Source organism: Taudactylus pleione, unplaced genomic scaffold (assembly GCF_031769625.1).
Source record: "Taudactylus pleione unplaced genomic scaffold, aTauple2 ptg000085l, whole genome shotgun sequence".
Taxonomy (NCBI): Eukaryota; Metazoa; Chordata; class Amphibia; order Anura; family Myobatrachidae; genus Taudactylus; species Taudactylus pleione.
The window spans coordinates 6,108,252-6,132,112 of record NW_028284487.1 but is presented as its reverse complement, the minus strand read 5'-3'; the positions used below and the strand labels follow the sequence as shown (position 1 = coordinate 6,132,112).

The 23,861-nt window shown below is 41.4% G+C and overlaps 1 protein-coding gene across 1 annotated transcript in view; it reads left to right on the top strand.

The window, feature by feature from the left end:
- The window catches only part of LOC148530701 (uncharacterized), a 35,377-nt gene that overhangs the window by 4,375 nt on the left and 7,141 nt on the right, over nucleotides 1-23,861 (top strand). Inside the window, exons 3-7 of the mRNA XM_088468327.1 lie at nucleotides 2,119-2,274; nucleotides 2,433-2,569; nucleotides 19,271-19,410; nucleotides 21,561-21,749; nucleotides 21,848-21,937. Coding sequence (XP_088324453.1) covers nucleotides 2,119-2,274; nucleotides 2,433-2,569; nucleotides 19,271-19,410; nucleotides 21,561-21,749; nucleotides 21,848-21,937 — 712 coding nt within the window. The remainder of the gene's footprint in view (nucleotides 1-2,118; nucleotides 2,275-2,432; nucleotides 2,570-19,270; nucleotides 19,411-21,560; nucleotides 21,750-21,847; nucleotides 21,938-23,861) is intronic.

The window sequence follows — 23,861 nt, the reverse complement described above, 5'->3', positions numbered from 1 at the left end:
CAGACAAATGTTATGTTTGCATACTTTACTGTACACTGCTAAGTGTTCTACAGCCATTGCAACAACTGTCCTGTCAGCTGAATCCTAGCAATTGTGCCTAGAGAATTGATAGCCTGGTTCATATGTTCATGGGAAGACAACTCTCTTAAGGGCCCATTTATCCTTAAATATTTGCAGCAGATTCCCTGAAAACACCCAGTTTTGGGGATGACTACAAATATGTAGTATCCCCCAGATGTATTATGGAGGGGCTGAGCAGTATCTGCTGTGGTCCCTCCATTTCCGACAGTAGCGACAACCCCGTTTCTATGGGGGTTTTCTTATTTAATAAGTGCATTCCAGAGTTTGGCCCCCACAGCTTACGCAGTCTGGATAAATGAGAGCCCATAGATTGTCAGGGAGATCTGGATAAAGGAGAGTCCATAGAGCAGGAGTGGGGAACCTTTTTTCTGCCGAGGGCCATTTTGATATATATAACATTATTCGCGGGCCTGGAGCAGGGCATGCCCACTCTCTGCATGATGTTACAAGGGGCGGCGCCACAATCACTGGTGATTACAGCAATGCCCAGAGCATCCTGAGGATGCTCCGGGGAGCTGAAAGGGCAGCTGTGTGACTGTCTAAAGCATTCTAAGGACGCTACAGGCAGCACTGCTGCATAAATTCTGGCTGCAGGGTGCCATTTTAGGCACCCTTCTAGCCAGATGAGGCTAGCGGAGAAAAGCTCAGAGGGCCAGACCAAATGATTCCGGGGGCCTTATATGGCCCCCGGGCCTGAGGTTCCCCATCCCTGCCATAGAGAGATACCCAGGACAGTCTGGATAAAATAGACCCAATAGAGAGTGCAGTTTAGAATCTTTCTAGACTCATATGACTGGTGAATCTTAGGGCCTGATTCAGATTTGGGAATAGAGGGCCTGATTCAGACCCGGTCGCTCTGAATCAGGGACGTTTTTTTTTTTTTCGGAGCGGCCTCTTGGCCACTCGCATAGCTGTGGGTGACCACCCACAGATATAGCGAGCGGCCATGATGATGGTCGCGATGGTCAAGACCATCGCGACCACCAGGCTTGCGACGAGACCCTTGTGGTAGGGTCTCGTTCATCGCAAGCCCCAGAGAGCTTTCGGCTCTAACAGAGCCGGAAGCTCTCCACTGACATCACAAGTGATGTCAGTGGGGCCGCCCCCAAATGGCAGGCGTTCTCATGGGAACACCTCACTCAACATCGCCAGCTCGCCCCCTTTGGTGCGAGACCCGGAGCGACGGATTGCCCGTCGCTAGCCGGGTCTCGCGCATGCGCACGATGCAGCCGGCTCCGTCGTGCGTATGCTCTGTGGGCCACCATTGACCCAGTTGCGAGCACTCAGCTCTTGCGACCGGGTCTGAATCCGGCCCAGAGTGAGATAGAGCCAGTAACTGTGCACCTGGACAAGCCATGCTGCAATGCAAGGTGTGCAATACATACTTTTTTTGCATATAGGGTAAATGCTGGCTGCTTTTGCATGTAGCCTATAAATGCTAGACAGCTTTATTTTTACACTGCTGTTTAGATTTCAGGTTGGACACATCCCTCCCAAATCTAACTGCACATGGTACATCTGCCCCACCTGCAGTGCAGCATGGTCTTACCAATGGGCACAGTTACTTGCTATATCACTCTATTCCCAAATCTGAATCAGGCCCTTAGTTTACAAAAGTGGAAGCAACACTGAATGAAAGAAAATTGAGTCACTTTTCCCAGTGAGAATTTTGCTTGGCCCCTAAAACCAAAGAGACCATTATAGATTAAAGCAGAGGTTCCCAAACGCCGCCATTACAGTGCAGGTATTAAGGATATCCATACTTGAGTAATTAATACCTCAGTTAATTTGATTTTACCATCTGGAGTCAAGCATGGATATTCTTAAAACCTGGACTGCAATGGCGGGCCAATAACAGAATGAACAAGTGTTGGCTATTCATTCCAGTAACAAGACTTGTAACTTACAGCAGCATCACCACTTACCTCAGCATAATGTGAAGTATCTTCTGAGTTGAGGATACATTCTTGTTTGTTTATGCTCATGACATTGTATACTTTCTACAAAGGATTTAACTTGCTCCACTCTTCCTTTCAGCCGATATACTGGAAGTCTTGCTAAGTTAGCCAAGCAAGTGACTGCGGTGGACTTCATGCAGAATTTTATTGACAAGAACCGTCAAGACAATAGTCATCATGATAACATCACTTTCCTGCAAGCTGATGTCACTAATTTGGACCTACCCAGTCATAGGTGCGTTGCTCTATTAAAGCATTCTGTGTTATATCACTTCTAGTAACATGTTCCAATGTTGCGAGAAGACACACAAATGAAAAAGTGCCAAATAAAGTAGTGTAAGGTACGTGATAAAAGACACAAACACAATGATGTCTGCTCTTTCTTATCCCCAGTTTTGATTTTATATTCTCTAACTGGCTCTTCATGTACCTGACGGACGCTGAGTTAGTGGCTCTTACGAAAAAGATGATTGGATGGCTTAAACCTGGTGCTTATCTCTTTTTTAGGGAGTCGTGCTTCTACCAGTCAGGTCAGTGTAATAATAGAAGTATGGATGTATTATACAGAAGCGTGTAATTCAGAAAGTTATGAAAAAAACAAAGATAAATAACTGAATAATAACTGCCACACTGTGATGGTCATACACACAAACATGCTCATAAATCAGCTATTGGAACTGATGCAGAGTTGGACACAAAATGAGAATAAGTTATGTTGCAAAAATAGTGTATTTACACCAATATGCAGAGCTTGAGATGGGTTCTAGTTAGCAACATTGCAGTGATTTATGCCAGCACACGTCACAGACGCACCCCTTTTACACTCATGTTGTAAACTTTATTTTATGTGCAAAAACGCATTGCTATTAGGCATCAATTGAACTACAAAAAGCTCTCCAATACTTTCCTGACTCATATATGCAATAATAAAATTGCATAAATACACATAGGGCCATATTCAATTGCCGGCGATACTTTTTCGATGATCACGTCATTTCGCCAATCTGAACTTATCGCCGTATTCAATTCTTCTGACTTTTTGCCGGTGCGGAAAGTCAATGGTTAGAACCCCGCGAAAAAGTATCACCTATGAATATGTGTTGAATAAAAGTGCAGAATTGGGGTTTTGGGGTACAAACTTCCAGAAACCACCCAGCACCCCTTGGACAGTTCCCCAAAGGTAAACTGTCAATTTTGATATATATAACATTATTCGCGGGCCTGGAGCAGGGCGTACTTTTGTTTTGGGAGCGAAAAATAACAAAGTTGGGGGACAAAGTTTAAAACTAGCGAAATAGACTCTGGGGGTCCCCAAATATACACCAGGTGTTTTTTTTTATTCCAGGTGGTTACGGCAGGTGGATTTTCACATTTTTTAAAAGTTCATATTAGCCACTTTAAAATAAGCTAGCACCCATTTTCATGTACCCCAAATTGATCAGACTACTAATTTTTCCCCCAAAAAACTTGCTAAATGCTATTCTTCACCACTTTTTCAAAGGTGCAAAATAACAGCTATTGACACCATTTCAACACCCCAAATACCTTCAGCAGGGCTATTCGGGGGTACCCATAGTGAACCATGTCACAGCATCTTTTGGGGTGTGTCAGGCTGATTTCCCCAAAAATGACAGCACTTTTTGCTCATTCTGATTTCACCGGATCCCGTTTTGCGGAATTGCATTTGAATACGGGGATACATGGGGGCGAGCGCGATACTTTTACGCTCAGAAAACCTACAATGTCGGCGAAAAGTCCGGCAATGGACTTTTCGCCGGCAATTGAATATGGCCCATAGTCTATGTCTGATTAAATCTTTTTATTGTTTACATTAGAATATTCCACTTATTTATCATAGAAAACATTTTCAATTTATATTTTACATACAATTTCATTTACATCCTATCCGTTCCAATTCATCCTTCCCTTCTTAAATATTACTATTCCTGAGGAAAAATAGTATTATGATCTTTTAATCCATACCTATTCTCCTTCTAATTCTTTACCATTATCCTCCTTACTTTCTTATATCTCCACATCCAACCTTCCCTTACTCACCTTCTCCTCTCTCTCTACATTCCTCTCATTCTACGCTACCATCCTCTTCTTTCAATGTTTTAACTTAACCTCTTTTTAAATTCTGTGAATTAAGTATCAATTGGTAGACTCAAAAAAGTTCATTATTTGTTTCTGTCTGGGTATTTTCAGGGTACTAATGTATGGGCCCCATTTTTTATAACATTTTCCTAGATCTATACATGTAGATTGTCTCTCTAAGTAAATTGTCTGCATTATATCTAGAATAACTTGTTCAATCATAGGGGACGACTTTTCAAACCATTTGCTAAGGATCACTTTTTTTTGCTATTGTCACTATTACTGTCAATATAGGTATTAAGTATCTTTCTGTTTGCTCTAACCCTCCATTTTCAAAATTTGCACAAATCGATAGCTTGAGATCTAGTTTATTCTTTGTTTTTAAATAGAATATTGAAGGCCATGTCAACTTATTCCAAACATTTTTAATTTTGGGGCATTGCCAGAAATTATGCAGAAATGATGCATTGATATGCTTACATTTAGGACATTCTCCCGTTTCTCCCAGGACTATATACCTGCGTTGGCCTTGTGTCATAAAATTTCTATGTATTATACGCAAATGTATCTCTTGGAGTTTTGCTGACTGTAAATTTTTCATTATACTTCCCATATTTCCAGTAATGTCTATTTGTTCCAATCTCAATCCATCTTTCGCCCACTTAATTATTGTTGGCTCCCATACTTTATCAATATTAGTTTTTATTAATATTTCATATATCCATTTTATCTTAAATACTCCTATATTAGCAGAAGGAATACAAAGTCCCTCCTGGATCAAAAACATCTCTCAGCTTTGTAATTCCCTTCTCTCTCTCCATTGTACAACTTTATTATTTTGTAGCACTGATGTAAAATTTGGGTTTTCTTTTATCTCTACAAATTTTGAGAATTCGGGATTTTCCTGCACTGCTTTATTTATTGCTCACCATACTGAATATGTATCTCGAAATAATACATTTGTGTTATATTGAACAGGTAATCATTTCTTTGGGGCATGTAATAATGCATTAAGTGTATATAGACTTACTAATGCTTGTTCAATTTCTACATTTGTATAGCTTGATTTATCTAGAACCCAATCTGTTATATACTGGCAGTGTACTGCTCGGCTAAAAGCTAATATGTCTGGGACTGCTAGTCCTCTTTCCTGTCTCTTTAACCTCATCTTTGCCGTAGATATACGTGGTTTTTTCAACTTCCATATAAATATTGAAAAAGCTTTAGTACACATCTTGATATCTCTCATTGTCAAGCATACTGGGAGCATTTGAATTAAATATGATAGTTTTGGAAATAACTCTTCACTACCGCTATTCGTCCCTTAATTGATAATGGAAGTGATTTCCAGTTGTTCATCTGAGTTTCTATCTTCTTTATTATCGGGATATAATTAGCTTTATACATATCTCTTAATGGGTATGTTAAATTAATCCCAAGGTATTTAATTTTATTGGAAATCCCTTTAAATGTAGTCATAATTTCCCTAGTTTCCCGATCTAATTTTCCTGAATTCAATGGGAGAAGTTCAGATTTTAGGGAATTAATCTTAAACGCTGAGAATCTCCCAAACTGTCCTATAATATCCAGAATAGCAGGTATTGTACTCTTTGGGTTGGAGACAAATAATAATAACTCATCTGCAAAAAGGCTATCTTTACCTCTATTTGTTTGATTTTTATTCCTTGAACTTCTTTTGCCCTACGTAATGCTACAGGTAGAGGTTCAATAGCTATAGCAAACAATAATGGTGATAGTGGGCATCCTTGACTTGTCCCCCTTTGTATTTGTACTGTTTCTGACACATATCCATTACATATTATCCTGGATACCGGTACTTCATACAATGTCTTCAAAATTGTAATAAACTCCCCTGGAAACCCAAATGTTCCCAATGTTTCAAATAGATGTTCCCATACTATTAAATCAAATGCTTTATCTGCATCTACTGTAAGCACCATATGAGGCTCTCTCTCTTCTATATCCTCTATCCACTGTCCTGCTGCTACTATCTTCCTCACATTACTTACAGAATGTCTTCCTTTTATAAACCCAGTTTGATCTTCTTCAATAATATTTGGAAGTATTAGTTTTAGTCATTCTGTCCAAATTTTTGTCATTAATTTATAATCTATATTTAATAATAAGATCGGTCTATATGATTCTGGAGCTTCCAAATTCTTCCCCATTTTAGGAATAACTTTAATCACTGCATCATTGAAATATTTGGGTATCTTTTTTGCTTCGATAATTTTATTGAACACTTCTACCAATACTCCTTCTATCTTTGGACCTAATATTTTATAATACTCACCTGACATTCCATCAGGTCCTGGTGACTTCAATAATTTTAATCTTGCTATCACTTCTTTAACGTCTACACTTGTTATTGGGCATAAAGTTGCCTTGCCTCTTCTACCTCTATTTTAGGCAATTTTATTTTTTCCCAAAAAGATTTTTTTATTTTCTCTTCTACTAATCTCTCTGTGTATAGTTCCTCATAAAATGATCTAAGAACTTCCACTATCTCTTTGCTATCTTTTGTGTAAGATCCGTCTGATTTACATAATTTTGAAATATTAGTTGCAGATTTTGATTCTTTCAATAATTTGGACAGTAATCTACCTGATTTATTTCCAAATGAGTGGAATTTATATCTGTTCTTAAATGTATATTGTTCTCCCATTTTTGCTATTAGTTCTTCAAAATGTATTATTTCACTTCCCTATATATTTTCAGAGTATGAAAAGAAGGATTTATTTTATATTTCTGAAAAGACTCTGTTAGATTTATTTGGGTCTGTTTATATAACTTTGTCAATTCATTACGTCTTTTAGCTACATAACTGATTATCTGTCCCCTCAGTACTACTTTCGAGGCTTGCCAAAAACTTAAAATATCTTCATTTTTACTTTGTTCATTGTTTTCGTCGAACTCATCCCACAATAATTCTATTTGTCTCTTAAAATGCACTGATGTTGATAAATTTGTCGGAAACCTCCATTGCCTAAATGGGCCCGTATTCCTTTTCATCATAAATTGTACCCAAATTAATGCATGGTCTGATAACCAAATTGGTTCTATCCCAGACTCTATTAAATTAGGGACTAATATATCTGTGGTAAAGATGTAATCTATGCGTGACATAGTCCCATGTGCCTTTGAGATGCACGTATAATCTTTCTCCGTTGGATGTTGTGTCCTCCAGACATCTGTTAGAAACAGGTGTTGTGCAACCATTGGGACTCCCCATTTAGATATCCCTCTCTTCTTTCTCGCTCTTGAATAATTATCTAAATATCCATTTATAATTGAGTTAAAATCTCCTCCTACTACTAACGGATGTGACATATATGGGGGATAATTTCTCTATTAACCTCTGAGAAAATAACTTTGATGTCAAATTTGGCGCATATACATTGTATAGTACACATCTATTTCCCAACATATTGATTTCTACTAACAAATATCTCCCATCTGGGTCAACAATAGATGTTAATATCTCCACTTGTATATTCTTCTGTATTAAAATTCCTACACCTCTTGCCTTAGAATTAAAAGGTGCCCAGGCTACCACAGACCACCCCAACATATTCAATTTATCTATTTCTGAGGGTATCAAATGCATCTCTTGTAACATGACCACATTCAACTTCTGTTTATTTAGGTACATCAATATTTTTTTCCTTTTTATTGGCGAATGTATCCCTCCAAATTCCATGACCCAATTCTAATTGAATTAATTCTTAATTAATTTTTTGATGTTTATTTCTACCATCATTTTTCCTTTTAAGAAATTAAGTTTTTGAGCATTAACATCTACAGCTCTTTTACAACCAGCTTCATCTATACATCTTTCTTCCATCATACTCCAAATCCAGAGTCCATTACAGATCTCTGGTTTTAATTTAAATCTGACTTCACAACAAAAACACTCCTTTTTTCATCTACTTATCTTTAATCCTAAAAACCTCTATTGCGCCTAGCCTACCTAACCTTTAATAATCCATTTATTTATTTTATTCTATTTATTTTCCTTTTAGCAACAATACTGTATTTTAAATCTTATATTCCTTTTAACTTACTTCTCTCTTCCCTCTACTGTATATAGAGGGGATGAAGACGAGTATACCCCTGAATCCGGAAGAGGGGAGATATAAAAAAAAAAAAAAGAGGGGGATAAAGCAAGAGAGAAGCCCAAAATCAATATCAACACTTTATAAATACTTCATTTGCTTCCTTCCCTAATGTCCCATCTTATTAATGTATAACTCTGCCTCAATAACTAAGGTAGATTCTTTCCATGTATTCCCCTCATATATTCAAAGGCGGGCAGGGTATATCAAAGCAAATTTTTTCCCCCGTTCAAATACAAATTCAAGTACATTGGGTAGTAAAGGCTTTCCTTGCTTTTCCTAGCTCAGCCCGAAAAATCTTGAAACAAACGCAATTTCCCTTCTTCCCAAATTATGTCCCGATCCTTGCGCGAGGCAGTCCAAATAGCTTCTTTATGCTGATAGTTCAAACATCTAAATAACACTGTTCGTGGTCTTTCTTCACTCTTTAATCCTCTCCAAGGGCCCAATCTGTGTTCTACTACCATCTGCTTACATTCTTCTTGTATCTTAAGATTTTCTGGCAGTTTCTTCCTTGTAAATTGTTCTAATTCTAGGCCTTTAATATTCTCTGAGAGTCCTGTTAATCTCAGATTGTTCTTCCTGGATCTATTTTCCATATCTTCTAATTTAAACCACATTTGTTTTTCCGATTTTTGTATTGTTGCAACTACTTTTTTCACTTCTACCAAAGCAACTCTATGAGAAATATTGCTGCAACTGTTCTTTTATTTCATTCAATGTTTGGTGCAATAAGGCTGAATGTTCATTTGCCTGTTCTTTAAGTATAGGGGTTACTGTGTCCCTTATTGCTTGCACAATGTCTTCATAGGATAAATGTGGGCTCCTATCTATGTGTTCAGGTGATGTTGATGCCGAACCTGGCAGCATTGTTTCATCCATCTGGCTTATTTTATGAACTGTGGCTCTGGATTGAGAGGGGCTAACCCCCCCTGCTCTTGATGTCCCCATCATCCGGGCTCCCACAGCCTTCAATTTCTGTTGTTTACTTGGTATTGGAGCTATTCAATATTTTTCCATACACCTACTTCATATGTAATGTCTTCCCTTCTCTCCTTCTTCCAACAGTGCAGTTATATATTCTGAGAATTATGTGATTTCATATGCAGTTCCTTCAATCCCCTTTATCTTGTTTACACATAACCTCTTAATATATTGACAATATTTCTGAATATAGCTTGCAGCCCACAAATGGCCTAATATAAGGCCTAGAATATGACTTGTTATATAGCTCTTATATATCCCCTATATTCAGAATGTCTGCATAGCACATGTCAGTGTTTACCTTTCTCACATAGAGGCCCTGATTCAGAGCCGGACGCTCTGACATAGCGCTTGCTCTGAATCAGGGCCGTCGCCCTCTGTTTTTTTTTTGAGCGGCCTCCTGGCCGCTCGTATAGCTGTGGGTGACCACCCACAGCTATAGCAAGCAGCCAAAAAGATGGTCGTGATGGTCAAGACCATCGTGACCATCGGGCTTGCGACGAGACCCTTGTGGTAGGGTCTCGTCTGCCGCAAGCCCTGGAGTGCTTTCAGCTCTATCAGAGCAAGTGATGTCAGTGGGGCCGGCCCCAGACAGTAGGCGTTCCCATGGGAACGCCTCCGTCTGGGCAGCCACGCCCCCGGCACGCCCACCAAAGGGGGCACGCTGTCACTCACCATCGACAGCACGCCCCCTTTGTAGCGAGACCCGGAGCGACGGCTTGGCCATCGCTATCCGGGTCTCACGCATGCACACGACGGAGCCGGCTCCCTCGTGCGCACTGGGCCAACATCGACCCGCTTGCGAGCGCTCAGTGCTCGCTAGCGGGTATGAATCAGGCACAGAGTTTGTAGAGATTCTGCACTCCAGCTTTAAGGTGCCTGGGATCATCCAAACCTGCCCGCCAGAGGTCTCAATATCCCCTTCAGGGGTCTCAGCCCTCGGTGGCGCTCCCACGACTAGGGGTCTCCACCTGCCAGAAACCACTCGCACCATCCGCAACCGCCTCGAGGTCCCGATCCACCACGGAGCCCAATCTCTGCGAGTACCAGCAGCACCACGTCCGGAGCGTCCGCCTCACCGAGGCAGCCGCGTGCACACACTCCATACTGCGGGCAAACACCGGATCACGGTAGGTGTCTTGTAGCTGGAATCACCTGCTTCACCGGAGGAGAAGTTTACCAGGTGATATTTGTAGATAAAGGAGCACTCATATGTCAGTCTCTACCGATTCCCATATCGCGGGATTCCTTACTGCTGCTTTGGGTCAGGATAGGTTAGCACCGGAGTTTCAGGTGTAAGTGGCTGAATCATGGACATCTGTATGGATGCATATGCGTGCTCCCACTATGGGCATGTGCAGGTGTAAGTGGCTTAACGATACTGGATCAGAACCTCTATACACACCTTCCTATACCTTCTAATATCCTGTCTATACCTTCTAAGGATGACGCTAATTTGCGTACGCAGTCATACCATAAATAAAGACTTAGAAGTGGAATCTGTGGTTCCAAAGCACAAGTGTTATTCAGGTAAAAGTTCAGACAGTTACACGCAATTGATCTAGACACAATTTAGGCGCAAAAGGAAAATTATACAGACCCTAGTACAGTATACATACGCAGGCGCTTCCGGACCCGGAGATAGGCATCCGCAAGAGACCCCTAGTCATACAGCGTTCAGCATGAAGACTGAGAACCAGCGTTCGTGCACACATATTTATACCCCCCCAGAATAAACAGGACAATAGGGAAGTTTGTTGCTGATGTCATTGGTTCCCAGGGGAGAAGCATCTGTTACAACACATTTAACAGGCTGGTTCAAATAGACTCTCCCTGCCTCTAACAGCTGGGGATCTTCCTCTTCAACATTCTAACAGTTGTTCATGAAATATACATTTTGTTGCTTGTAGGCTCTGCGATCCATAACTTGAGTTTGCATGATGCGACCTCCCCACCGATAACACCGGAATACTGTAAAAAGAGTACGCATCAGTACAATACCAAACATGACTTGTTTAGCATGTATAATACCTTAGTTATCGAATACCTTTATTTCTCAGCATTTAAACTAACTGAACCAACTTAAATCATTCACTTTAAAGCTTATTGAACCTTATGCGTGAATATGTAATGTGTGGGTATTGAGGGTTTGATATAAGGACGCTAGTTAACTTGGGGAAGATGCGTGCGCATAAAAGCTAATAAAACAGCTGTTTCATACAAAGTCATATGCATTCGCTAATATGCGACTAGTTAACAGCGCAATTGTGCGTATTAATGTGTGTATGAAAAATGGTAAAAAATGCAATCGCATGGTGCTAATAGTATCATCGCCACATGTACTAAAATGTGAGTTTATCTAAAATGGCGCTTAGGCGCCCATTCGCAAAATGGCGTCTTGCGATCTCATTTTCAAGATGGCGTCTTTCGGCCAGTCGCAAGATGGCGTCGCCGCGATTACATTTTAAACTGAACTTGTCTCAGCCAATTATTCAGCATCGACAGGCTGAATCATGGACATCTGTATGGATGCATATGTGTGCTCCCACTATGGGCATGTGCTGATGTAAGTGGCTGAATCACGGACATTTGTATGGATGCATATGTGTGCTCCCACTATGGGCATGTGCAGGTGCAAGTGGCTGAATCATGGACATCTGTACGGATGCATATGTGTGCTCCCACTATAGGCATGTGCAGGTGTAAGTGGCTGAATACGGACATCTGTATGGATGCATATGTGTGCTCCCACTATGGGCATGTGCTGGTGTAAGTGGCTGAATCACAGACATTTGTATGGATGCATATGTGTGCTCCCACTATGTGCATGTGCTGGTGTAAGTGGCTGAATCATGGACAATTGTATGGATGCATATGTGTGCTCCCACTATGGGCATGTGCAGGTGTAAGTGGCTGAATCATGGACAATTTTATGGATGCATATGCGTGCTCCCACTATGGGCATGTGCTGGTGTAAGTGGCTGAATCACGGACATTTGTATGGATGCATATGTGTGCTCCCACTATGGGCATGTGCTGGTGTAAGTGGCTGAATCACGGACATTTGTATGGATGCATATGCGTGCTCCCACTATGGGCATGTGCTGGTGTAAGTGGCTGAATCATGGACAATTGTATGGATGCATATGTGTGCTCCCACTATGGGCATGTGCAGGTGTAAGTGGCTGAATCACAGACATCTGGATGGATGCATATGTGTGCTCCCACTATGGGCATGTGCTGGTGTAAGTGGCTGAATCACGGACATCTGTATGGATGCATATGCGTGCTCCCACTATGGGCATGTTCTGGTGTAAGTGGCTGAATCATGGACATTTGTATGGATGCATATGCGTGCTCCCACTATGCAATACTCCCCACTGGCTTTATACTCACTCTGCATCAGGCCCATTGCCTGCAAAATTTACTCATGGGAAAACCTTTTTGACCTAGAAAGAAATATTGAATATTAAATGCACAGCCACATTTTGTTGTCTGGGAGGTGTCGCATAACCTATCTCTAAAATATAGTGTAAAAATCGATTTGGACAGAATGTGTGCCCTGATGTGCGCTTCATAAAACAAAACAAAGTTTGTTTACTCTCCCTGTAGTTGAGCATAGTTGCCATGACTGGAAGTGATCCCACTGAGAAACATTTGCACCTAACTATAAACAGTGCATTGTTTTAGCCATGATGAACAACTAAGGGTGTTATATAGGGCTCTATTTACTACAATCCGCATTTGTAATGCAGATTGTAGTGTGATATTACCGACTGAATTCGCATTGCATGATCCTGGCTCCGGTGATGTCTTCCATGCCCTCCGGTCAGGTGATATCCCATACTGCACTTGGACCCGATCCCCTGATGACCGGGCCGCAGTGCAGCATGGGAGACCAGCTGACCGGAGGGGAGGCATCATCGGAGCCCCGACCACCAGTCCCTGGAGTCAGGTAAGTAAATTTTTTTTTTTACTACTTTTTTTTTACACTGTATCAGAGTGTGGTCTGTTTAGACCACACAGCTGATTACTGGGGCCGGCTTCGGGGCGCTGCTCTCCCCGTTAGAGCAGGGCAGGAGTCCGGTAACCGGGGGGACACCCTGGATAACGCCACCTCTAGGTGGGGTTATTATCACAGTGCTTTGCCCGGGATTTTTTTACAATTTATTTTTAGTAACTTTGGTCAGATCACATTTCCCATTACAATTATGGGAAATGTGATCTGCTTACTAAAAATAAGTGTAACTTAGGGGTTGGAGTCGAATTTTAAGAATTCTACTCCAATTGGCCTGTAGCAACATTAGGTGAAACTAAAATAATGTGAAAAGGGTGTGAAAACACCCTTTTTCACTTTATTTTAGTAAAAATAATGTTAATAAATAGAACCCATTGAGTTATAGGTAGTTCTCTGGTCTTTTTACCCTTTAACATTTTATATGAAGATCATAAGGATTTGTCAAATGCCAACAGCGCATTCTCGGCAGGGGTGAAAATCCCCACTGCTGCTAAAGGTAAGTAACCCTAATCTTCCCCCCCCCCCAACCCTCCCTTAGGTGTGCCTAACCCTAACCCCCCCCCCCCCCCCAGTGCCTAAACCTAACCCCCCCTTCCCAGCTGCCTACACCTAAGTCTCCTCTGTCATTTATACCTTGCCAGGTTTAGACAGTCGGGAAGCCGGCGGTTGGGATTGCGTCCATCGGCTTCCCGACTTCTTCCCGTATTTGATTTGCACCCCTTGCATTGCCACATGGTTTGTCCAGGTACACAGTTATTTGCTATTTCTTACTCTATTCCCAATTCTGAATCAGGCCCAAGGTGTGCACATATTTTCACTTAATAAATTAATAATTTACCCTTTTTGAATCATTTTGTGTATTCTCACAATTCAAGTTCCTTCAGTTCTGTTTTTGATTAAATTTGTTTATAAATAATCTGCTGCCTGGTCTAACTTCCAGGCCTGCGAGTAATCACTGAAATGACTTCCTTTTCCTTCTGTTACAGTAAATTGTAGGTTATTATTTATATATTACTAGCTGAAATCCACGATGAAAACGCTTCTGCCAAAAATTTTTTTTACTTGAGGTGTTCTAGTTGTATTCTTTGCATAGGGGCCCTGTTGCGAGAGTGGCCCATGGGACCAGCAGCATTATACAGACTGGTGGCGGCATATAGTAATATGTCAAATTTACATGAAATAAAATTATTTAATTTGTAAAAATGAAACGTTTTCTGAAACAGTAAAAGTATTGATAAGATAAAGTTCATTGGGGGTACAAATAAGGCAAATTGGAATTAGTGAGGGTAGTAAGCAAACCGTGGTTCCAACGTAAGTTGGGTCCCTTGTCATGTATGCCGTTAGCAACGTTTTCCATTTTATCTATAAACCACATCTTACTTAAGATGGGCACACCTGTGTCAATATTATGAATACCTCTAAATCGCTAAACAGAAATAATTGCTTTCCAGACTTGGATTGTTCCAAAGCACAAAAAGTTCTTATTGCAACAAAAAGAGAGTTACACGCTTTGATCTAACACAATTAGCTTAAAAGACAATTAAATACAAAGGTACAGCCGATACATACGCTAGCACTCTGGATCCAGGTTCCCGGCATCAAACGTGAAGCCTCCGTCAAAGAAAGAAGATGACTGACTATAGGACCGAGAGCGCTAATTTATATATCTTACAGAGAGTGGACAATACTATAGAAACGAGCTGGCATAATTCCATTGGTTCTTGCTCTTGGTTCTTCTGGTACGATGCAGGTCATAGGTCATTTTGTCCAGTGTCACCAGGGGTATGGGCCCTCCAATGGCTCTTTGTGTATCTTTCCCGCCGAAGAAGAAGTTTAAACTGGCTTAGACAATACATTACAGAAGTATACATCCTAATTCGTAACGCTCTATAATCCATAACTTGCAGACGCATGTTGCGATCTCCTTGCCGATGGAACCGGAGATCTGCAAATACACAGTGATTTGGAATGGTACCAAACATGGCCTGTCTACTATGTACTAAACCTTAGATATCAAATACATTCATATTCACAACATAATTGATAGCGAATAAAACCTCTAATATTAACCTTAATGCTAGGGAACCTTTTATTAAGAGTATACATGTGTGTGTGGGAATATTGAGTAAAGACGCTAGTATGCGTTGTGCGTCTTCGTGTTTGTGGTGTACAACATGAAATGTACTTTGTGGGATTGTTCATATTATATGTATTAGTAAATGTACGTATTGGTATTGTGAGGACTTTTAACATTGTGCAGTGGCAGACGCACAATGCTAATAATCATAACATAGCGCCATACACGAAGGTATCGTGTAGACGATGCAAAATGGCGTTGTGCAGATATCAATTTTACAACTTTGGTCTCAGCCAACCATCCGGCTTCGACAATATATCGTTCTTTCGACCGACAAACGCTATATGGCGAGTGCATGGGCTAGTGTGTACATCCGATATGTCTGAACGACATAGTTCACAGACATATCAGGTCAGCCCTGAGGCACAGCCTATGCTGATATATCATGCAGATATATTGGTACGTCTGGCTGTGTGTATGGACCACCAACCGTTTTCTACACTGGCAGCAGGGACTTCTGGTGACTGACATTACAACTGGGCGGGCAAATTTTAATGCCCGCCCGTCCAGTTGTGATGTCAAGCCAGACATATTGAATGGCCGATTGGTAAGTGTGTCTACTGACCGATCTGCCATTTAAAAGTGTATACCCAGCATGTAGAAGGAGGTGACGACGGGTCTTTCCAAGATGTCACCACTGGACTCCAGGCCCCCTGGAAATGATGAAGGGCTAATTTATTGCACTATTAATGAGGTGTGACATGGGCAGGCCACAGAGAGCAGTCCAAAAGCTGAATACTATATTCGTTTGCAATATTTCAAGGTTGAGTAATCAGTAAAATGATGCAAGTCCACTAAATGTGACAAAAGCCACCCTCTTGGCTTCAGCCTTGCCAACAAAGCGGAAAGCAGATGGAACGATTTTATTTAATCTAGTTGGAAGGTTTTTTTGGTTTTTTTTGTTAATGAATTTTCACATTTTTCTATTGTTGACAATAAACATTTGAGTCGGAATTAGTTATTCTGCATGCTATTTCCCCCTGACCTGCTTTCTATGGAAACACACCCTGTTGCTTCAAGCTAGAATAATAACCTACCTTGTCTGACTGGCGAAGCTTTTGTCTGACTTGTGTAATTCCTGTCTCTATCACAGCGGCAGTGTTCATGTCTGCCTTGTGTAACCAGCACAGCTGCAACATTCCTGTCTGCCTTGTGTAACTCCAGACTCCAGTGTACTTTGGACATTCCAGGCTCCTATTTGTTTTTGTAGACCCTGCCTCTACAGAGCTCTGTTTGTCTGGCTTCCCGCCTAGAAGGATACCCCCAGTGTACACGCTGACCGTTTAATGTCTCTTTCTGACCTACTCCAGCTAGTCCAAATACCAAGACCAAAATATAAATGATGCATATTAAGGACCTCACACTCATCTGATGTAGAACTGGGGTTTTTTTTTTGGAACAAAAAGGACATTTCTGTATATGACCTAATGTATGTAAGCAAACGACAATCTGCTGTTTGCTCCCAAATGCCAGAAAAGGGTAATTGAGACAAGTTGGTTAAAACAAACAAATTTAATCAACTTGTCTGGAGAATTGTTTTCGTCTGTTTTCTGGCGTTTGGGAGCAAATGGTTGGTTGATATTTTGCTCACATGTATTACCAGATATACGTTGTCAGTTGGCTGGTTGGAAAGATAATGTGATAATGATAATGTGATAATGTGTGGCCAGCTTCACTTCTACATTACTCATCCATGCAAACAATTTGTTAAACATATTTTTAATAATAAGTGATCCACGACTGCTGTTGCCTTGGTAAAAAAGAAAACTGTAGCACAGACTGCTTAGTGATGCATTGTCAATTGGAAGTGAAGATCATTGTGACTCGACATTTCCTCATTGACAAGTGCATGATATATCATTTTATGCAAATCTATTTATTTAGGGTTTTTGGTGATCTACAGCAATTATGTGCAACATAGGAGAATTAAGCACTGGATCATTAATGCATTAAAAAATACACCTGATTATAGCACTGTTAGGGGTAAATTTACTAAAGTGAGAGTTTTTAGTATAAAATGTTGCCTATAGCAACCACTCAGATTCTAGCCATTATCTTCTAGAAGGTGCTAGTTACATGTTAAGTAAAATCTGATTGGTTGCTATGGGCAACATCTCCACTTCTAAAAACCCTCACTTTAGTAAATATACCCCTAAATGTGATTAGAGAATACCCCTGTATAGTGTAGAGTAGTACTGCGTACTATGAGAGAGCAGCTAGAGATAGGTCAGACAGCAGGATATCACACACATGGCTGGTAACACTGCTCCCTAAATGTGATTAGAGAATACCCCTGTATAGTGTAGAGTAGTACTGCGTACTATGAGAGAGCAGCTAGAGATAGGTCAGACAGCAGGATATCACACATATGGCTGGTAATACTGGTCCCTAAATGTGATTAGAGAATACCCCTCATAGTGTAGAGTAGTACTGTGCACTATGAGAGAGCAGCTAGAGATAGGTCAGACAGCAGGATATCACACACATGGCTGGTAACACTGCTCCCTAAATGTGATTAGAGAATACCCCTGTATAGTGTAGAGTAGTACTGCGCACTATGAGAGAGCAGCTAGAGATAGGTCAGACAGCAGGATATCACACACATGGCTGGTAACACTGCTCCCTAAATGTGATTAGAGAATACCCCTGTATAGTGTAGAGTAGTACTGCGTACTATGAGAGAGCAGCTAGAGACAGGTCAGACAGCAGGATATCACACACATGGCTGGTAATACTGGTCCCTAAATGTGATTAGAGAATACCCCTCATAGTGTAGAGTAGTACTGTGCACTATGAGAGAGCAGCTAGAGATAGGTCAGACAGCAGGATATCACACACATGGCTGGTAACACTGCTCCCTAAATGTGATTAGAGAATACCCCTGTATAGTGTAGAGTAGTACTGCGTACTATGAGAGAGCAGCTAGAGACAGGTCAGACAGCAGGACATCACACATATGGCTGGTAACACTGCTCCCTAAATGTGATTAGAGAATACCCCTGTATAGTGTAGAGTAGTACTGCGTACTATGAGAGAGCAGCTAGAGATAGGTCAGACAGCAGGATATCACACACATGGCTGGTAATACTGGTCCCTAAATGTGATTAGAGAATACCCCTGTATAGTGTAGAGTAGTACTGCGTACTATGAGAGAGCAGCTAGAGATAGGTCAGACAGCAGGATATCACACACATGGCTGGTAATACTGCTCCCTAAATGTGATTAGAGAATACCCCTGTATAGTGTAGAGTAGTACTGTGCACTATGAGAGAGCAGCTGGAGACAGGTCAGACAGCAGGATATCACACACATGGCTGGTAATACTGGTCCCTAAATGTGATTAGAGAATACCCCTGTATAGTGTAGAGTAGTACTGTGCACTATGAGAGAGCAGCTAGAGATAGGTCAGACAGCAGGATATCACACACATGGCTGGTAATACTGGTCCCTAAATGTGATTAGAGAATACCCCTGTATAGTGTAGAGTAGTACTGCGCACTATGAGAGAGCAGCTGGAGACAGGTCAGACAGCAGGATATCACACACATGGCTGGTAATACTGGTGTGGCCTCATTCTCAGGTAATGGGTTACTCTGCTGCTTGGGCTGTGGTAATTCACTTTTCTGGCACCTTGACATCATACATGGACAGGTCAAAAAGAAAATTATATCTGGTCTGAGGATCTGTGGATCACAAGAGAACATCTTGTGATCCACCGGTTGCTCCCTACTGTTCCTAGATACTTATGTAGAGTTATATAGGGACTACAGATCTATTTTACAATGATTCTGATTGTTTATAAATATGAGTGAATGGAAACTGTGTTGTATGTGTGTGAAAACTGGTCATTTTATTTCAGGTGACTGTAGAAGGAGATTTAACCCCTCAGTTTATCGTAGCCCTGCTCAGTATAACCACCTGCTGACATCCGTCACCTCACTCTCTGGAGACAGTGGTTTTGAGATTGTGATGTCAAAATTGGTGCAGACATATATAAAGGTGAGATTATCTTATACTTGTATCTAATGTGGGCCATACACGGGGCGATTTGAAAACGTACGACACATCGGTACGTTTTCAAATTCAGCCCGATGCATCGCATGCTGTGGTGAATAATAAACGATGCATCTTACAAGATGCTTCGTACACCTGTTTAAAAGCATGACGGATCGCAGATCGTATGGTTTTTCCATAAGATCTACAATGCCGATGTACGACGGCAGGGACACGCATCGCCGTCGTACAGCATGCCAAACCACACACGATATGCGCGATTGATCGTTGCGATCGATCGAAATCGTGCACATCGTATAAAAAATCTTACCGTGTATGGCAGGCCTGTGACTCCACTCCACCCTGCTGCTGTAAGGTGGCACCACACAGCAGTCTGACTTTGCAACACAGACACTAAACAATCAGATCAGTAATGATCACTTGGGGGCCCATTTATCTTTAATTGCATTGACAATGCGATCTGGACGCGATATCAGCACCCATGATCGCATTGCAGACAGGCTTGCCTACCCTCCCAATTAGGCCGGGAGCCTCCCAAATATCTTGTGCCGCTCCCGGTCCCCCGGAAAGGCAGGCAAGCCCGACCCGTCCGGTCCCCCCCCCGCAGTAACGATAGATACTCCCGCAACATTAATTTCGGCATTGTAAAGAGGTAGCAGGGCCACGATGGCGCAATTGCGTGGTCACTCCCCCGCCCTGCCCCCAATACTTCATCATTGCCCGGCTACGCTCCCCGCTGTATACAAACATTCAGCTCCCTCCCGTAAGGAGGGAGCTGAATGTCGGCAAGTATGATTGCAGATTACATCGTCGGGATGTATTATAGAGCACCTGCAGGGACAGGGGCTCCGAAAAGAGCCCGTCCCTGTGATGTGCTCCAAGTGCTGCCAGGGCTACCGCGCATACATGGTCCTGCTGACCGCACCTGCATAGCGCCCATTTCTGGACTCTGTAGGCTGAATCCACGATGTGTAGCCCATAGCCTACAATGGGCTCCCGCCATCTTTAGATGGTAGTAGCTATGGGGGCCAAACTTGGTAATTTGGTAAATATGGCAACATTGCCTCCCCCATAGAAACCTATGTGGGCTGCGGCTGCTGGCGGGAATGGAGGCATTGCCAGAGGTATCTCCTGTGGTCCCTCTGATACATCTGGGGGAAACTTAATTTTTGTGGATAACCCCCGAAAACACCAGTTTAAGCCGCAAATATAGAATGATAAATGGGCACCTTGGTCATATATATATATATATATATATATATATATATATATATATATATATATATAGTAAAAATTGTACCAGTCTTGTTATTCAGAATCACAATGCTTTTCATGACATCTGCTTTTCTATATTAAGCAATGTCCCCACTTACTGAACAATAGGGAATCACCATCAAAACATATTTTGTACAATTGCTGTTTAAATTTGAATGTTTTAGATTCACTGAAATGTGGGGTCAGCTAAACTAAACAAGCAAACAAATGGCAAACGTAGACATAGCCTAGTGCGGGATACCTGCTCATATGTGTATGATTTTAACATACCAATAGGACTATAGAGAGACAGGATGGGAAAATATTTTAGGTTTATTAATTATGAGGACACTTTTATTCAGAAAGCTATTTTCTTTTAAGAAGGCTCTTCCACTGCTACTATCACACGAGTGGGCACTTCTACCGGCTATTATTATAATGGGACATAAGTACTTGCTATTACTAACAGTGTACAACTACTTGCTATCTTTAAAACGGGACATATGTAATTGCTATGTTTTAAATGGGACACAAATATTTACTATTATTAAAATTGGGATCACTCCTATTTAGAGATGTTTAACAAGGGGTACGTCTAGGTTATAGGATTTTTATTCCATTTATTTATTGTTACTACTGTAGGTCTGCAGGTATCATGGCTCAAACTGTGTGCGGGTTGAACTATATCGCCTGTGTGATTCTATAATTGTATTTTAAACATTATTGGTAACAAATAGGTGTGTCAGGAAATCTTCCCCCCTGTATGTTACTGCTTATGTTTCTGTTTTAGCTTTATACTATTTTATTCCTCATTCATTTCTCTTCCACCTCACAATGCATTCTTTCATTGTATAATGCCTGCCTTCATATCTTGTGTACAGATAAAGAGGAATCAAAACCAGGTCTGCTGGATGCTGCAGATGGTCCCTCGGGCTCCTACTGGCCACAATGGTTATGTGACATTTCAGCAGTTCCTGGATAACCAGCAGTATTCCCGCAGAGGAATCCTTAGATATGAGAAGATATTTGGGGAGGGCTTTGTGAGCACAGGGGGACTGGAAACCACTAAGGTAAGGTCTATGTGGAAGAGGAATGTGAGGGCAGATTTGTTGGGTTGTACAGTAAGGGTACAGTGGACATCATTTATTCTATTCAATCTCTCTCTCAGGAGTTTATCTCTATGCTGAACCTGGTTCCTGGCCAGCGTGTCATAGATGTGGGCTGTGGCATTGGTGGAGGAGACTTCTACATGGCCAAGGTACAACCACATTGTTATATTTAATGGTCAGCATAACAACCCAGGATTGACTCTTACCAGAAGAATGAAATTCTCCAGTATCAAAACTGAAAAGTATATGCGAGAGAAAGTGTCATCCATTTTGAACATGCCTACATGTTACATGAAAAGTTATAAAAGAGAGAAAGTAAGATTGGTTTATACAGAGCCGGCCCTTACCAATTTGATGCCCTAGGCAAGATTTTTTCTGGTACCCCCTAGCACCGCTGCTAGTTCCGCCCCTCTGACCTAACACCCCTCTCCGCACCCATCACCTAACAGCACAGATCACAGCAACATCCATCACCCCTCACCCATAGCAATCTTCATCCACAGAGCTGTAACTAGACATTTTGGTGCCCCCATCCATCCATATTTAAATAGGAACAGCGCGTGCCGAAGATGCGCACTCCAAAAAGGGGCGTGGCCATACAATAGTACCCCCAATTCAAATTATGCCACAAAGTAGTGCTACCTTATTCACATTACATCACAGGATAATGTCCCTTATACGTTATGTCACACTGTAGTGTCCCTGATTCACATTACACGACACGTAGTGTCCCTTTTTCACGTTATACCACACAGTAGTAACCCTATACCTTAATACACATTAGCCTCACAGTAGTGTTCCTTGTTCATGTTACGTCACACAGTAGTGTCCGTTATTTACATTACACCACACTGTACTACTCTTTATTCATATTACACCACACCATATTGCTCCTTATTCACATTACACCACACAGTATTACTCCATATTCACATTACACCACACCGTATTACTCCTTATTCACATTACACCACACAGTTCTACTCCTTATTCATATTACACCACACTGTATTACTCCTTATTCACATTACACCACACAGTATTACTCCTTATTCACATTACACCACACTGTACTACTCTTTATTCATATTACACCACACCATATTGCTCCTTATTCACATTACACCACACAGTATTACTCCTTATTCACATTACACCACACAGTATTACTCCTTATTCACATTACACCACACAGTATTACTCCTTATTCACATTACACCACACAGTATTGCTCCTTATTCACATTACACCACACAGTATTACTCCTTATTCACATTACACCACACAGTATTGCTCCTTATTCACATTACACCACACAGTATTACTCCTTATTCACATTACACCACACAGTATTACTCCTTATTCACATTACACCACACAGTTTTACTCCTTATTCACATTACACCACACAGTATTACTCCTTATTCACATTACACCACACCGTATTACTCCTTGTTCACATTACACCACCCAGTATTACTTCTTATTCACATTACACCACCCGGTATTACTCCTTATTCACATTACACCACACCCACATGTTACGCCACACAGTAGTGCACCTTGTACACATAATGCCACACAGTAGTAGCACCCCTTAGACACATAATGCCACACATTAATGCCCCTTACACATTATGCCACACATTACTAATGCCCTCATACACATAATGCCACACATTAGTAATGCTCTTATACACATAATGCCACACACTAGTAATGCTCTTATACACATAATGCCACACATTAGTAATGCTCTTATACACATAATGCCACACATTAGTAATGCCCTTATACGCATAATGCCACACAGTAAAGCCCCTTACATATTATGCCTTACATTATTACACCCCAACCTCCACCACCCCCTGCACAGCATTCACCCGTACAATATAACTGTAACCTCATCACCTCAGCCTGCCTGGACTCTTTAGATATGTTTGATAATAGAACCAAGTGGGCTAAAGGACCTTCAGGTGGAGGGCAAGGTCATGGGGCTAGCAGTTTTCCAACCTTGCCCCCACTGTCTCTGCTTCCCGCTGCTGCCGGCTGTATGAGCTACCGCCCAATCAA